Genomic DNA, 17,986 nt, shown 5'->3' on the forward strand with positions numbered 1-17,986 from the left:
AGGGCCATTCTGCCTTGGCCCCATCGTAGTAGAAATGTTAACCGTTGGCCAATGACCCGAGTATATGTATCACTTGGCAGACTTGGCATGAGTGTGCGCAACATTCGACCTGATTCGGTTAAAACATATCGGATTTTCCCTTCGTGAGAGTTGAGTGGTAGCTAAAAATAAACATTATTGTAAGAAGCGGTCATGCCTCGACATCCTTGCTCTTATTCCTGCCATAGTCCAATCGTTCCCATCTCATCACCAACCCGCAGACGAGACAGATGGCACCGCCGGCCACCACTAAATAAAACTCCCGACCAATCACTGTGGCCACGGCGTCAATCCCACGAGAAAGAACCTCGGGATTGCTGGACTGCCACACTACGGACGATACCCCAGCGAGTGCCTCACGTAGTTCTTTTTTTGAGTACCCGTTATCCCCAATGGCGTCCGTCAACAGGTTGTACCCCACATTTTGGAAAATCGAGCCCGCAATCGCCAGAGCAATTGCAACCCCGCCCATCTGTGCCATGTTGAACATGACCGCGCTGTCGACACGGTCGCGTGGGGTCTTATTTATCACATTCGAGACCCCCACCCCGTGCTGGAAAGAACAGCCCAGACCAACGCCAATGAGTGCTTCCAAGCCCAAAACCTGGGATTCGGAGACATGAGGACTAAGGGTACCGGCCATAGCACCAGCCCCCGCGATGGTCGCAATACCCGCAACGATGTAGATCAGGTTGTAGCGGCCAAAGACCGGGAGCGACATTCCGACGAAGATGACCACTGCAATGAAAACCAGAACAAAAGGAAGAAGCCGGACAGTTTGCTCCATGGCGCTGTGGCCGCGAGCGAACGCGAAGAAGAGCGGTGTGTAGTAGAGTGTGATGGCGTACGATGCGCCCGCACATCCAGACGCGATCCAAAGCGGAAGCAGGTCAACCCGACTAAGCAAGTGAAGGGGGATAGCTCGTTGCTCAGAGGTCGTGCCAATACACCAGTATTGTTGGGCGATCCATCCAACCAGGACCACCCCGAAAACTACCCAGGTTGCGATAGATGCACCAGAGCCCCAGTCCCAGACAGGACCAGAGAACTCCAATGCCAGGGCAAATAGTACTGGGGCTGCCATGTTGAACGCAATGCCGATGGGGTCAATCGCCATCAATCGAGAAACCAACGGAATATCTGGCCCTAGGTATTTGCAAGGGAGGCAGAGAATGGCGCCCGCGAAACTGAGACCAACCCAGGGTAGGTTCATGTAGAAAGCCCATCGCCAGGTGGTGTGGCTGTTTGAGGCGAGAGCGGAGCCGATAGGACCGCCAATAACGAGACCCACGGCCCATACTGCGCTTAGAAGACCGAATAGACGAGGTGTCTCATCGGGTGTGGCGAAGACGGCGACAAATGTCAGGTTGCTATGTTACTGTGAGCTCTATGAGCTTAACAACATCAGAGATAGATTGCAATATACCTTTGGTATACAACAGCACCACCGATGCCCATGATGATCCGCCCAACAATGACTGTAGGGAGATTGGGGGCTGCCCCAGCGACAGCGGCACCAGCCATAAATATTACAAGGCTAGCGATATAGATCCATTTCATGTCGACGCAATACAGTATCTTTCGGGAGAACGATAGGACAGCAAACACGGCGAGGCTGAAGGACAGGCTGATCCATGGCAGAAGTGTAATATTGCCGAAGGCTTCGTAAAGCGCGGGTTGGATGTTGGCGACATTGCTCACATCATAACCTAAAATAATGACTTCGTCAGAATGATGATTTGGGATGCGCGTGATGTAATAATATATGGGCTCAACCGACCATTAATGAGGGTTGTCAGGACAAGCACTGCAAGCGTTCCCTTCCATTTCCAGTCGGGGATGTGGCTGCGAGGATGATTCTCGAGCGACAATGAGCTCTCGTCTTTTCCTGAGGATGACATAGTGAGTTCGATGCTGAAATATGGGTCTTGGGAATTAATGAGTGAATACACGCCAGCAAAAGGTATTAGGCATAAGGGAAGGGTGGTTCTTATAAATAGATACGAGCTTTATAGACCGCAAGAGATGCAGGACATGAACCATGGAAAAGATGTGCTCCATCCTCGCCCGACGGGAAGCCGCTTAATGTATGTGGTATATGGCCTCCCATTGCAGCGCTAATGCAAGATGGGTCAGAATACTGAGTATGTCGTTCTTTGTACTGGTCATAATCTATTCTAGGTATGAACACGCTTATTAGCATCTCTAGTATACCCAGACCTGCTTATACAGACATCTAAGTCGGTGCTGTGGTTGTAATATAATTCGTATCACGTCAGCCCAATTGCTGATCTGCCGAAATCATGTCCCATCTGCCAGGCGATGGATACGTGGCACCATAGAGGTACTTTACAGCCTCAACTAAATCATCATGATCAGCATGCCAAGAAAACTGCTGGCCACGCTAAGTTGGAAGTTAGGGTTGGTAGGGAGTACCGTATTAGGAAGAATGTGCCGCTCAGTGCAGGTGGGGGCTGTCGGCAAGGCATTCAGCCGTGCCACCATCGTATCTTGCAGGGATCATGGGCCCTCGTCTATGTATGCTAATTTAAGATTCCTCTATGGTGGATTTACTATACAAGTATAATAATTATCAAAAGATTTGTGTAGTTACATTAATATTGCGACAACATACTGGTGAATTCACTCGCCAGTGCCATTCTGCCTACTTTCACCAATCTTCTGTTCTTGAATCCTTCATACGCTTGAGCATCACCAGATAAGATTATTACTATTCTTCTACTTCGTCTCTCACAGCATGTCCGAGTCAAAGGGGTATCTCAGCGCCTCCTCTACTGGTACCATAACGCTTAACAACCTCCCGAGGCAAATCTGGTTAGTCCCAGCCCTTGTGGTACTCGTCGTTGCAGGGCGTCTGCTTCTCTCCTTCTACTACACATGGCATCATGCCCAGAAAGCTCGCAGGATAGGCTGTGGAGAACCCCCTGTCTACCCCGGCCGGGACCCTTTCGGTATTTCCATCCTCCTCGAGACACTTGAAGCGGCGAGAGAGAAGCTGCTCCCACAACTCGCAGAGAGACGGATGGCGTTTCTATCCCGCCAGCATGACAGATACGTTTCCACCTTTCGTATGTGCCAGGCTGGTCGACAGAACCTTTTCACAGCCGATCCTAAGAATATCCAGGCTATGCTGGCGACTCAGTTCAAAGATTTTGGCTTAGGTGATACACGTCGTAATGTAGCTGATCCTGTTGTTGGTCATGGAATCGTGAGTCTTTCCCACGGATCGAAGTATCGTATTCCTCTTAGGCGTATGGGGAGGTTGGCTGACTGGGCCTAGTTTACTACTGATGGCGAAAGTTGGTCGCGTTCCCGATCACTACTACGGCCCCAGTTTACGCGAGATCAGATGAGCAATCTTCACAGAGAAGAGCGTCATGTTCACAATGCGTTGGGTGCCATTCCGATGCTGTCTGATGGCTGGTCCTCTGCAGTGGACATGCAAGCTATCTTCTTTCGTCTTACCCTTGACTCAGCCACAGAGTTCCTATTCGGTGAAAGCTGTGATAGCCAGATTGCTGCTATGAAAAAGGAAGCGGGACAGGCCTCTGATGATACTTTCCTCTACGGTTTTGACCGGTGCATGTGGTATCTCGCCGAGCGACTCCGGTTCGAGCGGCTCTACTGGATCATCAATAATCAAGAGTTTCGGAAGTGTATCGACATTGTGCACTCCTTTGTGGACAAATACGTTCACTCTGCTCTGATTCAGGCGCAGCAACAGAAAGAGAAACCCCAGGACATCGAAAATGTTTCATCACAGTATATCTTCCTGAAAGCTCTGACTAGTACTACAAAAGACCCGGTCAGATTGCGCGATGAATCTCTAAACGTCCTCTTAGCAGGCCGTGATACAACGGCTTCTCTACTGAGCTGGTCGATCCTCATTCTTGCACGACACCCGGACATCTTCGCAAGACTTCGAAACGATGTTCTCGAGCAATTCGGTAGTTACGATCAGCAACGAAACATGGACTTTGCGTCTTTGAAATCATGCCAATACCTCCAACATTTTCTCAAAGAAACCCTTCGTCTCTACCCGATCGTACCGTTCAACCGCCGTTGCGCAGCAAATGATACTACACTCCCCTGTGGCGGCGGGAAAGACGGTACATCCCCGATTTATGTCCGAAAGGGCCGCACAGTTATGTACAGCACTTATGTCCTACACCGTCGAAAGGATATCTGGGGTGAGGATGCTGAAATCTTCAATCCGGACCGGTGGATCGGCCGGAACGTCACATGGGAGTATATTCCGTTCAATAGGGGACCCAGAACATGCATTGGTCAGCAATTTGCTTTAATGAGGGCTAGTTATGTGCTAGTGAGATTGTTACAGAGGTTTGATAAGATTGAAGATGTGAACTGTGAGAAGGATATTCGGTTTGGTGTTTCGCTTACTTCTTGTCCTGCTGATTCGGTGACTGTGAGATTGCATCAGGCAGAGACAGAGGTTTGAATGGATTGGGCAAGATTGGGACTGGGTAGGATTGACTGTTTTTATGATGGGGTGTTTGGCGAAATATTTGAGAATGCTTTTGTTTTGGGATCTAAGAGATTGTACGTGGTAATAGGATTCGCAGATTATACATGTGCAAGGATGTATAGCGCATGACTTGTCTCGGAGGTTTCCTACTGTCAGCTTTAAGCAAAGCTCAGGCTTGGCTAAATACTATATGTTCGAAAGCCTCATCAAGCACTGTGAAGAGAAATATATCTTTTCATCCGCATCCAACGTTTGATTCTGTTGTTCCAATGATGACATCGACCATCGCAACAGAATAAAAAGCCATCACGCATGGGCAAGAAGCAGATCATATCCTCGAAGTTGGAGGAATCGGGACCGTACCTCAATCCTTCCGGGCAGTTGCATGGAATGGGTTGATCTGTTCAACGCTAAAGCCTAATTGATTTCGTGCATACGTCGCTTCTTGCACACGCGGATTCTTGCATGCCAAGAATTTAGAACTCCTACGGAATCGAGATTAGCGGCGTCAATGCAGTTTGACGCCTCTATCACATATTCCTCTAAACAAAATTAGGGACCCTATTGCTTTTCATAGCGGAAAGGTGTAAATACAAGCCTCTTGGCTAATTCATAGTTTATAGCCTTGGTCTTCGTCTAGATGGCTGGGAAGCATACACTTCTATACCCGAGATTATAAGATCTATTACCATCGTACTCCGTTGTGATACTAGTGCCACGAAGTAAAAGTCCATCTAGCATTAACCCACCTTTTAGTTGGCTGCTTCGGAAATTTATCCGCTCAATATCCATGGCTGACTTCTTGAGGGATGACGACTACTGAGTACAATTTAGCAGGTGGTTATGGAATCTTTTAATGTTTGAAGGATCCGTTAGGTTTGACTCAAACTTAAAACCTCCGTTTCACGACATAGCCGATCTTCGCACTTAGGATTCCGGGGAGGCGTGCTTCCTCCTGCTGCCAAGTTGAGCCATACCTAGACCGGATACCATAGCGGCAGATCGTATACCCATATGATGGACGAATACAGGGGATATGTCCGGTGTCCGGGAGTAAAAAGACTATTATATTCTCCCAAGTCTCGGATTTATATTTCCTGCCTTGGCCAAAGCTGGGCAGCACATCGGCATTGATGGCCGAACGTTGAAATGAGTCTGAGGCTCACAGATTGACCTCAGATTCCTAAACTCCTATGGAGACTTATGGAGCCCCTTACATGTACCCCGCATGTAAACTAGTCAAGTTAAATATCATCCCCGGATTCCCCAGATTTCCACTAAATTTCCCCACGGGGTTTACTTAGCCTATAACATTACGCCTGTTTCCAACATTTGCACAATATGGAGAAGAAGAGCCTGTCTGACAATGACAATGAAGCTTCTAGTCATGTGGAGACTGCGTCTTTGAATAATGCCCAAATAGGGGAGATTCTCCCCCGCAGATCCACCCAGTCCGCTGATGAACACAATCGTGCTCCAGACGGACAATTACGTCGCAGCTACACCAAGAGTGGAATTCAGGGACTGTTCTCTTCAAAATATGTATTCTTGTGTGCACTCTTCGCTACCATGGGAGGTATCCTCTTCGGTTATGACCAGGGTGTGGTCTCGATTACGCTTGTGATGCCTCAGTTCCTTGAGCAGTTTCCTGATGTCTCCCCAACTGCCCCGGGGGCTGGATTCAAAAAAGGCCTTATGACTGCTATTCTTGAGTTGGGGGCTTTTATTGGTAACTACTGTGAAATAACTTATCACATTAAGGACGGGACTAATACGTTGCAGGTGCTCTGAACCAGGGTTGGATCGCTGACAAGATATCCCGCAAATGGAGCATATTTACTGCGGGCTGTATTTTTCTTATTGGTGCCGCCCTACAGACTGGGGCGGTCTCCTTTGCTATGTTGACCGTTGCACGCTTTGTAGGAGGCGTGGGCGTGGGAATGTAAGGCCGGAAACCAATTTCCGTCGATCTTTGCCCGTCGATCTTTGCCCTCATTCTAATCTCCAAATAGGCTTGCTATGGTCGCCCCGCTTTACATCTCGGAGATTGCTCCTCCTGAGATTCGAGGTACTCTGCTGGTTCTTCAGGAACTGAGCATTGTCACTGGTATTGTCATCGCCTTCTACATTACCTATGGCACGCGCCATATTCCAGGGCACTGGTCATGGCGTCTTCCATTCCTGATCCAGATGATCCCGGCTCTCTTCATGGTCGCCGGTGTTTTCCTGTTGCCTTATTCTCCCAGATGGCTGTGTCAGCGTGGTCGAGATGAAGAGGCTCTTCGGACACTTGCCAAGATTCGTGAGCTACCCACCAGCGACGAGCGAGTTCTGCAGGAATGGTGCGAAATTCGGGCTGAATGCACATATTGCAAGGAGGAATCTGAAAAGAAGCACCCCAATCTAATTAACCCTGGGTTGTGGAATACCATCAAGCTACAATTGGCGTTGTATGTTGATTGTTGGAAAATGCCCATCTATAAACGCACCCAGGTAGCTGTGGGCCTGATGTTTTTCCAACAGTTTGTTGGTATCAATGCTCTCATTGTGAGTCTACACCCCATTGCGTGAAGTTACTGGAAATCTTTCTAATTGTTGATGTGTCTAGTATTACTCGCCAACCTTATTCGAAACAATGGGACTAGACTACGAGATGCAACTGACCATGTCAGGTGTGATGAATATTTGCCAAGTTGTTGCCTGTGTCTGGTCTCTTTGGGGCATGGACCGCTTCGGCCGTCGCAAGCTTCTTCTCGGTGGCGCGTTTTGCATGTTCCTCGCACATTTCATCATTTCCATTCTGGTTGGAAAATACAATGGGAAATGGACTGATCATACTGCCCCCGGCTGGGCCAGTGTAGCTTTGATTCTTTTCTTTATGTTGTCTTTCGGAGCCACCTGGGGTCCTATCCCGTGGGCAATGCCTGCTGAGATCTTCCCATCTTCCCTCCGTGCCAAAGGATGCGCTTTCGGCACCATGTCTAATTGGGGCAACAACTTCATTATTGTGAGTACTAACAGTATACTGAAAGTCTGGGCCTGTTGGCTAATTCATTTTAGGGGTTGATTACACCTCCAATGCTCCAGAACATTGGCTTTGGTACTTACGTTTTCTTTTGCTGTTTTAGCGCTCTATCCGGAATATGGGTATATTTCCTTGTCCCTGAGACCGCCGGTCGTACCCTGGAACAGATGGACTCTGTGTTCAAGGATAAGTCCACTATTGAGGAAGCTGAACGCCGTGCTGCAATTCTTTCCGGACTCATGGAACGGTCTATGGAGCGACCTACCAGCTCATAGTTTAGTAATGCAGTACTAGAGCGCAGCTATGACTTGAATAGGCTTTCATGAAACACTTCATAAATTTTCTAAATCTTCTTTACTGATGTAATAGTGAATGAATTTGGATAGTTTGTAGGATTTAAACCATCACAGTCCATATAAACTAAGGCCCAACCCCTGTTTTCGTTCCACATTTTTGTTCCTTGTCCCCTTCCCTTCTCTTGTGCGGACAAAAGTCCGATGTGTATGTACGTAGTTTCTTAACATCTCCCGACCTTAACTGAGAACCTTTACGACTTCCCACAAGATGTCTTGGAGAATCTGAATACGCATAAATTCTAGTAGTCTAAGAATTACTAGGCATCAATGAAGGTGATTTGTTTCAAATATTTCGAACACTTAATGACATCTCGTCTCTGAGGTATATTTATATCGGTAATGCGCCAGCTGATGAACGTTTCTCAATTCTCAGACCTTTCCGGTAATTCTTTCTTTTGACGCCACATCCCACAGAGCAACAACAAGAATGGAATCGTCGCTAGCAAGATGAATGCCACTAGCGTGAATGTCCATCCCCGACCCATTGCCGTCAGCATAGGGTCGATGGCGGCCGAAGCCGCGGCCGAGAAGAAAGACCGCACCAAGTTGTTGGCAGCGGTAGCAGCAGCCGGGTTCGCAGTGTGCAGATCGACCAGTAAGGTAGAGGTAGAGATGAAACCGCCAGTCTGCCCTACGCCAACGAAGAACAGAAGCACCTCTGGAGCTGCAAGAGGTGCACCGTACTTCAGGACCCAGCCAAATGCCAGCACAGTGAGACTGCCGAGGATAACGAGGGGAATAGTAATCATACTACGGGCTTTCTCGACAGGGATCGAATCCTCGGCTGTGTCTTGTTCGGGAACAGGAGAATTGGCGGCTTTTTTAGCAGCCATGTGTCGGTAGTTCCAGTCCAGCAAGCGTCCTGTCACAACAGAGGCCACGATAGACCCAGTGCCTAGCGAGATATAGCATAGACCAATCTCAAGCTCGTCAAGGCCGTACTGTGCTGTGTATATCTCCGTGATAGATGAGAGAACTGTCATGTTTCCGCCCATGATAATTCCCGTTACCAAGAGAATGATGATCGAGTTTGGATGGAAGACGAGTATCAAAGGCTTCAGGGGATTGGGGAACTGGAGTCTGTGCTCGGTCATTTTCTTCGGAGAGTCGCTGCTATCAGGTCGATCAAGACTATCCTTGTCGGAAGGATCCTGCTTGTCCCCATTATGGCAAGAGAAGAGGTGAATCAAGGGCCGATTCCACGGCTGTGCAGGAGAAGAGCCATCACCAACGACATTTCGGGCTGTTTCGGGGAGAAAGAACAAGAGAGGCAGTAAGAATACACCGGAGGCGATGGTTAGGAACCAGAAGATGGATCGCCAGCCCAGGTATTGGGCTAAAAGACCTCCGATAATCGGACCAATGGCGGGGCCCATAAAATTGCCAGCCATCACAAAACCCATCATCGATCCTCGTTCCTGTTTTGTGCTGATATCGGCAACGGTAGCCGCGGAGAGCGCCACACTGCTGCTGATCCCGGAACTTTGCAAGCATCGCAATATAATCAGAGCCGCGTAGCTGTCCTGCAAAGCCAGTCCGATATTTGACGCGATGTAAATCACAAAACATATGATGTAGGCTGGTCGACGACCTGTTCTATCTGCAAAGTCACCGATGAACATGGGTGCGATTCCTTGGAAGATCTGGTATAGTTATTCCATCCGTTAATACATGCGTTGAGACATTCGCATCAAATCGGACATCCTTACCATGTAACTGGTCACCGTCAGGTTGATCATGGACGCCGATACATTGAGGTCACTTGCCAGCGTGTTCAGAGCTGGAAAATAAATTTGGGCTGACAAGGAGGAAAATAGACCGGCTCCAGCAGCCGTAGCAACAATGTATCTTTTTTTGGCAGTGCTGAAGGAGCTGTAGGGTGGAGGCACAGGCTCTGCAAGTGTGATATCCGAATTCATTATTGCCCGAATCGTTAAAACATGCGCAAAAGGTTGAGCTAGACCGAATGAGTTGGATTATTTGGCAATTATGAAGTTCTCCTCGTCCCCCTTTCCACTGTCTAATCGCATGAACAACTCATCGTTGATCCAGCAGGCAACACCAAAAAAGCCATAGCATCCGGTGACGTCAAATTAGGAGAAGGTTCCACTGTGAAAGTCGAAAATATGTGGATGATGTGATTGAAAGCCTCGAACACAATGATCGACTACTCAAAAATCATCCATCGAAGCGCCAAATACCTACCCAGTTGTACTATTTTCGGGGACACGTAACTTTGCCAATACCGAGGGGTGATTTTCGGGTCGGGAGTCAACGGAGCCCATGGGAGTTGGGTACTCCGTAGTGGATTGATATTCGGGAACCCCCTGGACCTGGAGACTGGAGATCTGCAGGGTCGTCATCATGGAACCTTTAGGACAAGCTCACATGGCAGCAATAAGCTCGTTTGATTGGTTGTAGCATTCCCATACCGATCCACACTGGTTCCCTCAGGACCCACCTGGACACATCCTCGGATGCTTGTTGCCCCGTTACAATAACTTATCAGATCGAGAATTTGCGTCAATTTGGATTGTTCCAAGGTTCTCATGCAAAGTAACGAGATGATTCAATTGGTCCCCTGATATGCACCATCATTAAACTCAGACAAATGTGAAGAAACACCATGAACATGGAGTATCAAACATAGATGTTTGAGGTCTTGCAAACGGTGAAACCCAAAACGCGCATGGCTGATCTTCCATGGTGATATGCTTACTTAGACTTCTAGACTCAATTATGTGGTGATCTCCAATTTCTGTTGTGTAATGAATTCACCTTCGTGTCCAATTAATCCCCTGGGCTGAAGGCTTGTGCCAACTCAAATTAGACAAGATGCTCGTGAAAATCCACACTCATTAATCTTATCAAGTCATATTGTATATTTGCAGCGAGTGTAGCAGATCATATCATCACACCATCGCATATCATCCTCTATCCACTGTCCACTGTCCACTGTCCACTGTATATTGTACATTGTGCACATGGTCCTAATTAGAGCACAGATTATAGCATTGACATGACGCAAGCTGGGAAGAGTTCCCACGGATGATCACTGAGTGGATGGTATACAACACAGAGCGCAGGGGATGCAATTACATCTGGTACATGTAAATCATGCCTTCTCAGGAGGGCTAGAGCGTATAGGAGAACGTATGCTTTGTGCAGATCCATTGTTCACTAGAGCCAGCGATATTTAAATGGACAGGTTCCTGCGAATCAACCCATCAATTCAATTAAACCAATTGAGACCCCCCGGATACACCCTTCAGACTCCTTTCTTTTCTCCAACTCCGATACCAACGATACGCTCAACACAAAGTCCAGACCATCATGGCTACTGAAAACTTTGACTCCGTGCCAGCAGTCACCATCATCGGCGCAGGACCATGCGGCTGTGCCTTTGCGGTCGATTTAGCCAACCGTGGAAAGTCAGTCATGCTATACGCTCATCCTGATCATCGCGGTGGGACGGACATGATCGAACAGAATAATGGCTGGTTGAATGCAGCTGGAGAGATCAGCGGAAAATTCCAAATCAAAACCACCAGCGATCTCTATATTGCCATTCGACACTCCCCTTTCATCGTGACCACAGTCCCCTCATATGGACAAGACACCATCTTGACGTTGCTGAGTCAATTCGACCTGCGAAGCCATACCCTCATCATCAACGTGGGCAATTTCTTCTACCTCTCCGCCCGGTCGAAGATCAACGCCCATGCAATCCTCGAGACTGACATCTCCCCCTACGCCACTCGTATCCAGGGTGACACGGTATTCGTCAAGGGTTGCAAGAAGACTCTGTCAATCTGGGCTGAACCACCCAACACCACACAGGTCGAGCGACTTGACCCCCAGGCGGAGCTCGGCCTCCGACACAAGGTAGAGATGATATTTTCTCAGAAGCTAGTGTGGTGTCAGAATTTGCTTGAGGTTGGGTTGAACAATGTCAACCCAGTCGTGCATTGCCCTGCGGCACTCATGAATGCGGGCTGGATTGAGGCCACCAAGGGCGATTTCTACTTCTACGCCCAGGGAATGTCGCCTTCTGTCTCCCGTGTGACTGAAAAGGTGGACCAAGAGCGCCTGGCCATTTCCCATGCCTATGGGCTCGAGATCACGCCAATCACGGCTTACATGAACCAGAATTATAACAATGATCGGGAATACTCTGACTACCACGACTTTGCTTCAGGCTCCGTGGTACACAACAAGACTAAGAGCTCGCCGTCTTCTCTCAATCATCGATATTTGTTGGAGGATGTTCTGTATGGATTGGTCCCCTGGTATGAGCTCGGCCTGAAGTGTGGCTTGCCTTCGCCAACTATAAGAGCACTTATCGAGATGGCTGCAGTTGTTAGCGGATTTGACTACTTCGAGCACGGAAGGACGTTAAAATCTGCTGGACTTGGTGATGCGACTAAAGATCAAGTGCTTCATGCCTTGGGTGGACCAGTGGATAGTGCCCTTAATACCCACGCACCCTTGTCAAACTCGCCTATTGGCAACAGGCTGGAGTTGCATACTCCATTACAGACGGCTCAAGTCGGGGCGTGATAGTCTTTCTGACATTGTTGGAAGATAGGCTCTTCGCGTTTGCAGTTTTGACGCTTGTTTAGATTTCTCTTGCTGTTTATTTTCTATGTCTTTTCGGGTCCACTTTGCAATGATGATGCTGTCGCTCAAAACTAGAATGTATCTATAGGAATAAAATGTTGATACTGAATCATTGTTAACCGCCCCTTCCCAATTCCAACCTTCTCACCTTCTCAGCTTCGATTAAATCCTTCTAAAGTGGGAAAAGAATGGGCCACTCACAGTATTGGGGAACTGTTTCCTGCATGCAGACTGCAACCTCTGCCCAGGCGATGTTCTCTAATTCGCCGTTAGGATTCGGAAAATACAGTCGAAGGCATCCAAAAGACATCGTAATAGTATCCTAATTATAAAGTCTCTAATATACTATGTTGTAGACTAACGCGGTCTACTGTTATAGGTACCCCCATCACACTCCATATTCTTCGCAGACGCGGTCCAATTGTACCAATTCACCTCCTCATCCATCCCCATGTTGCTATCAGCTTGGTCCTCGGTGGTGAAATCGGTTGATATGCCCTCCTCAGACCACAGCCAAGGTACAACGGCTGGGGTGGCAAGTTGGCCGTCAAATTGAGCTTCCGGTGCCATCGAGAACTGGTTCTGTGATGAAGCGGTTGGATTTTCGAGTCCAAATCCGATTCCTGAATTAGGCGCCGTGCCTGAATCAAAGTTTGTTGATTCAAAGTTTGACATTTTGAATTGCCCCTCTGCAGGGAGATACCCTGGCTCAGCAGTGAAAGCTGGGTAGAGTTCCTTTTGATGTAAACCATGACCAGGATGCACACTTGACTGCGTTGTGCCTGCAATGTGCATCGGTGGATCCCGCGAATTGGGGACGACGAAACCGGGGACGAGTGAGTGGTTTTTCGTTTTATCTGAGCGTTCCACTAGCTGGCGCCATTGGTCAAGAAACATATCTGCAGAGTTTGAGCCGGGTGGAAATGGCCCAGTACTCGACGGGAGTGGGGTACCGCCATAGCCCTGCTCAAGCTGTTGGGCAGCTTGAGAGTCATTTCTTAGCCGACTAAACTCCATATCTCGATACTTTCTAGCCTTGGTCATCAGCTTTCGGAGTGGAATCCAGATTCGTAGATTCCTTTCCATATGTGATTGATTCGGTATTAGCCATGAACTATGAAGGGCTACCCAGGCCCTTTCAGAAAGAGGCGACCACGGGCGTCGAGAGATCTCTAGCATCATGTAGACAATGGAGTACCAATGCGTATAGGTCTGGAAAACCCAGCGCCAATGTCTACATGCGTGTTCGTTGTTCAGGGCATGATTGTACTCGGCGACCTCGATACTCGAAACCAATAGTTTCGTCCTCAGTTCCTCCGAGAAGTCTTCATTCGGGGAGGAGAACAACAGAGGAAGGTAGATAAGCAGGGTCATCTTGGCCAGAAGAAGTCGAGCGACCGTAACTATCACCCAGTATCTAATGTTCCCTGACTCGGTTGAGTATTGAAGAAAATCTCGTTCAAGACCTTGGTATATCTGTTGCAACAGGCGACTTTGCTCTTCTAGACTTGGTGCTTCGTCTTTGAACCCATGGGCCATCATCTGTCGCGTGACTTCGCACATACCGAAGGAGACTCGCGCAACGGACATATCAGTCAGGGCATCGCGAGATCGAAGCGTTTGCTTTGATTCAGGGTCGAGGTCAGTGTCGTTTATGTTAAGAGGTATTTTAGTGTCAAAGCTCGCTTTTGTGATTGTGTAATCGGTCCCTTGGTCCTCAGATGCCCTCACATCCAACATGCACAGGGTCCACCAGACTCTTCGTCGCATTTCAATGTCAAATGGGGAAAGATAATCGAAATGTGTTCCATCACGGTGTAGTCCCAGAGATTGACCCATTCGAATTAGCAGTCCTGTCATCATCCACACGAACCTCGGACTGTCATGCCGGCGAGCAAGAGTAAGAAATATTGCAAATGCCTGCACAAGAACGAAATCTGGTACATTCAGAAAGTCGGCTCTTGCAAGAGCATGTTCGAGGCCTTGGCGATATTTGAGATTGAGCTCGGCTTTAGTGGTACCGAAATTAAGCAATATCTAAATATACCGAGACGTGAGCCTGAAACCCGCATGCTTGGATCTGTGAGAAAGTTGAACGTTTAAGGATTCGGCTTACATCTTCTTCTTCCATCGAGGTGATGGCAGCGTAGTATATGGCGAACATCAAGGCTTCATTGGCCGGTGTGAGTCCCTTCATTTCACGGCCGCGCCAGTCGCGAACCATTTTCTTGATAGTGGGGATATGAACGATTTGAAAGATGATGTTCACATTCTCTGAGAACACGTCTAGGAGGAACGGAATTTGAGAGGGAAGTGGATGAAGATCTGTTAAATTAGGAGAAAAAGGGCTCAAATTGTGCCCAAACAAGAATCCATGACGCTCCGCGGGGGTCCGTTCAAGTTCTAGCGTGGAGGGGGTCATCCCTAGCGATGCCTCATCATCCGAGGTATCAGAGTCTCCCAATGGAAGACCACGAGTGTCTGCCTTGAGGCCATCAAGCTACAAGAGGAATCAGCTAGCCATTCATTCGGTGAAGCAATGCACGAAAAGCAAGGCGGCATACCTCGTCATTGACCCGCGACCAGAAGCCACTGCTAATGTAGCGGCTTCGGTTAGAATCATGAAGCACCAGTCTCCCAAACTTATTTTGCACATTAGTAGTATTAATGGAAGACGGGTTCGACTGTCGGTCATGTGCGGAGCTTTCGGGCGAACCGACCCCGGATGATCCCCCGGCAGAGTTAGCTGTTGATTTAGCCTGTTCTAGCTGAACGCGTAGCCCTTGAACCAGGCTTTCAAGGTTGTGAAGTCTCTCCATAACGTCTTCTGCTACTGGTTCAGGCTCCTGGGAGGGCTGTAGATTGGATACCGCGCTGTCGAGCCGGTCGAGATGGCGAGCCCATCTTGGTGGACGGTCTGTTGGTGGACGCACACACGCGATATTTGCGCGACGGCAATTAGAACAGGGCGCTCGCTTGTCGCAGCGGACTTTCCGACTTCGGCATACTACACAGCTGCGCAGCTTCAGGGGGGGTTGCGTTTTCGTTTCTGCCTGAGGTGTCCAATCTCGCGTTTTTCTCGGCATCCGAGGCCGACGCGAGCGCGGCCCCAAAGACCTCGGATACTATGGCAGGAGGCTCTTCGGGCATCTTGAGACCGTTGTGGGCTTGTTCCAGCGAGTCAAACGCGTCCAGCACAACCTTGATTATTCTGATCTCGTTAAGCGAACGGCAAGGTGTTGACTGTCTGACTCAGTAGCGTAGATAGAGTGGGATAGCCAATGAGAGAACGGCATGTCAGCCTCGATCATTTACCCTCGGGCCTTCCTCCTCATTTGAATACGAGTCGCGAGAAAAGAGCGAGACTTGTTGCATTAGCTCGGATGACTTTCGCTTCGCTTTCTCTATAATTCACGACCAAAAATGTATATTATAAATCCTATCGTCCTCTCCAGGATACTTAACAGAACACATCTCTACTATCTCTCCCATCGGAATATACCCTTCCAATACCTCGCTACTTGAGCAACCACAACCCATCTAAACAATGACGTCAAACATCAAGTCCGTTGCATTTTTTGGCGCCAGCACCGGCGTTGGCCTCGCTGCCCTCAAACGCACACTCGCTGCCGGGCACAAATGCATCGCGCTATGCCGTGATCCCTCAAAACTCACAGCCATCTTCCCTTCAGAGTCAACACCAAACCTGAAAGTCATCAAAGGCAATGCACACGATATCTCCACCGTATCGCAGTGCCTCCAAAGTGATGATGGCCGCATCGTCGATGTCATCGTATCCACCATCGGCGCCAAGCCACGTGGAATGACTGTCGATGATCCGGACGTCTGCAAGAAAGGCGCAGCAACTCTCTTAGATGCTCTCGCCCAGCTTCGAAGCACCGGCATCACCGGAACTCCTCACATCATCGGTTGCAGTACAGTGGGCTTTTCCCGCTTCGGCCGCGATATTCCTATCGTTATGATTCCCATCTACAACCTGTTTGTCAAAGTCCCTGGAGCAGACAAGGTAGTCATGGAAGACCGTTTTGCGCAGAGTGGGGAATCGTTCACAATCATTCGTGCGAGCCATCTTGTTGATGGTGAGTCGGATAAGACTATCCGCGTGGGTATCGAGGATCCTAAGACTGGTCCGGAGTCTAAAGCTGTCGGGTATACTATCTCTCGGGAGGATGCGGGGAGGTGGCTCGCTGAGAACCTTGTCTTGAAGATAGACCCGAAGTATGTGAACAAGAATGTGACTGTTACATATTGACGGAGGTGGTGCTGGAAATGGAAGAACTAACCGAGGAGGTTTTGCTTGCTGGGATTATGGATACATATAATTTAAGAATGATACATTGTAATTAATGGAATGCATCGCAAAGACTCTCATCCTCTCATTAAAAATCAATACTCTCCGTACTCTGGTCGCCACATCAGCTCGAACGATCATAAAGACTGCAAACACTTGAACAATGGAGCAATAAAATCTGACTATGGCCGTCACCTCTTCTATGCTGAGCACTTTGTGCAAAGGTAAAGACCAGACTTCAGACCGGATTGTGTGGTAGAATGCGAGGAAGTCTTTAATTCCTTGTGCAGTGCGTTGACTCGAAACCTCCATAGAGCTAGATTTGTGCACTGTATAGGCCTCAGCAGTCATGATACCCAATGTTACCTCCAGCCTTTGACATATCAAGAGCCTGCGATCTAACTGGTATTGATGATAGTAGATGGGTGAGGCTTGTACCAGTCTTTTAAGGCCGTCAATGTCTAGCGTAGAAGGAATATGTCGTCGGATCTCAAAAGGTAAACTTTCAAACAGCGAATGGATCGAAGGGGCTTTCGAGTCCGGTTCATTTCCAGGCACTTGGGGCAGCTTAGCTACTTGAGGTAGGTTAGCCTTTGATGGACGATTCGAGACTGATGAATATTGGCTGGTGTTGGTTGGGCTAGACCTAGTGCGAAACGCAGTCTGTAGAGCTTTGAGTGTTAGATAGCACGTCTCACTCCCGAGGGAAATCTTCACTTGCTGCTCGTCCTAAATTTTCTGAACGGCTTGATGGGTAAGAAAAGTAAATGCGAGGGTTAGGAGAAGTGAATGTGAGGAAGAGAAGAAGTCCATGGGTGAAGAGGTAAAAGGTAGTTCAACCTCAAGTCGCGGTGGCAGTTGTAAGCCTGATGTCCATTTGTTCTTTCATTTCTACGAAGTATCCCCGTTAAACATGCACCTTATAATGGGCGAAGGCGCTAACTCGTAACTGCTTCATGTCCCGTATTTGAACAAAACATCGATGGCACTAGCATATACACCTACACTCGAGGAAATGCTTGTCTGTGCGTTGTTTGGCATTGTAGATTGATGAAAAGTTCTGTCACTCAATATCTCGCCGTGCCAACAGGAATAATGAACCCTCGTATGGATGGCCAAAAAGTGAC

At 48.5% G+C, this 17,986-nt stretch overlaps 7 protein-coding genes across 7 annotated transcripts; 4 read left to right on the plus strand and 3 right to left on the minus strand.

Annotated features, from left to right (window-relative positions):
- Window positions 1–190: 190 nt before the first annotated feature.
- N7487_011374 (uncharacterized protein) lies at window positions 191–1,940 on the minus strand (the record flags this gene model as incomplete). Its single annotated transcript, XM_056879104.1, has 3 exons — window positions 191–1,409; window positions 1,466–1,748; window positions 1,820–1,940. 3 exons carry the CDS (start codon window positions 1,938–1,940, stop codon window positions 191–193), a joined length of 1,623 nt encoding a protein of 540 aa, XP_056724423.1.
- An 857-nt stretch (window positions 1,941–2,797) lies between these two features.
- On the plus strand, window positions 2,798–4,519 carry N7487_011375 (cytochrome P450; the record flags this gene model as incomplete). Its single annotated transcript, XM_056879105.1, has 2 exons — window positions 2,798–3,268; window positions 3,341–4,519. The coding sequence occupies 2 exons, from the start codon at window positions 2,798–2,800 to the stop codon at window positions 4,517–4,519; spliced, it is 1,650 nt and encodes a 549-aa protein (XP_056724424.1).
- Window positions 4,520–5,887: 1,368 nt separating this feature from the next.
- Window positions 5,888–7,846, plus strand: N7487_011376 (sugar porter family MFS transporter; the record flags this gene model as incomplete). Its single annotated transcript, XM_056879106.1, has 5 exons — window positions 5,888–6,275; window positions 6,329–6,488; window positions 6,559–7,093; window positions 7,155–7,553; window positions 7,607–7,846. The coding sequence occupies 5 exons, from the start codon at window positions 5,888–5,890 to the stop codon at window positions 7,844–7,846; spliced, it is 1,722 nt and encodes a 573-aa protein (XP_056724425.1).
- Window positions 7,847–8,289: 443 nt separating this feature from the next.
- On the minus strand, window positions 8,290–9,846 carry N7487_011377 (uncharacterized protein; the record flags this gene model as incomplete). The annotated part of the gene is made up of 2 exons (XM_056879107.1): window positions 8,290–9,570; window positions 9,637–9,846. 2 exons carry the CDS (start codon window positions 9,844–9,846, stop codon window positions 8,290–8,292), a joined length of 1,491 nt encoding a protein of 496 aa, XP_056724426.1.
- A 1,414-nt stretch (window positions 9,847–11,260) lies between these two features.
- Window positions 11,261–12,487, plus strand: N7487_011378 (NAD/NADP octopine/nopaline dehydrogenase family protein; the record flags this gene model as incomplete). The annotated part of the gene is made up of 1 exon (XM_056879108.1): window positions 11,261–12,487. One exon carries the CDS (start codon window positions 11,261–11,263, stop codon window positions 12,485–12,487), a length of 1,227 nt encoding a protein of 408 aa, XP_056724427.1.
- Window positions 12,488–12,904: 417 nt separating this feature from the next.
- Window positions 12,905–15,697, minus strand: N7487_011379 (fungal specific transcription factor domain-containing protein; the record flags this gene model as incomplete). The annotated part of the gene is made up of 4 exons (XM_056879109.1): window positions 12,905–14,584; window positions 14,664–15,047; window positions 15,112–15,464; window positions 15,556–15,697. The coding sequence occupies 4 exons, from the start codon at window positions 15,695–15,697 to the stop codon at window positions 12,905–12,907; spliced, it is 2,559 nt and encodes an 852-aa protein (XP_056724428.1).
- A 397-nt stretch (window positions 15,698–16,094) lies between these two features.
- Window positions 16,095–16,820, plus strand: N7487_011380 (NAD(P)-dependent oxidoreductase; the record flags this gene model as incomplete). The annotated part of the gene is made up of 1 exon (XM_056879110.1): window positions 16,095–16,820. The coding sequence occupies one exon, from the start codon at window positions 16,095–16,097 to the stop codon at window positions 16,818–16,820; it is 726 nt and encodes a 241-aa protein (XP_056724429.1).
- Between the last annotated feature and the right edge of the window lie 1,166 nt (window positions 16,821–17,986).

Source organism: Penicillium crustosum (genome assembly GCF_028827405.1).
Source record: "Penicillium crustosum strain IBT 35664 chromosome Unknown utg000005l_segment0_segment0, whole genome shotgun sequence".
Taxonomy (NCBI): Eukaryota; Fungi; Ascomycota; class Eurotiomycetes; order Eurotiales; family Aspergillaceae; genus Penicillium; species Penicillium crustosum.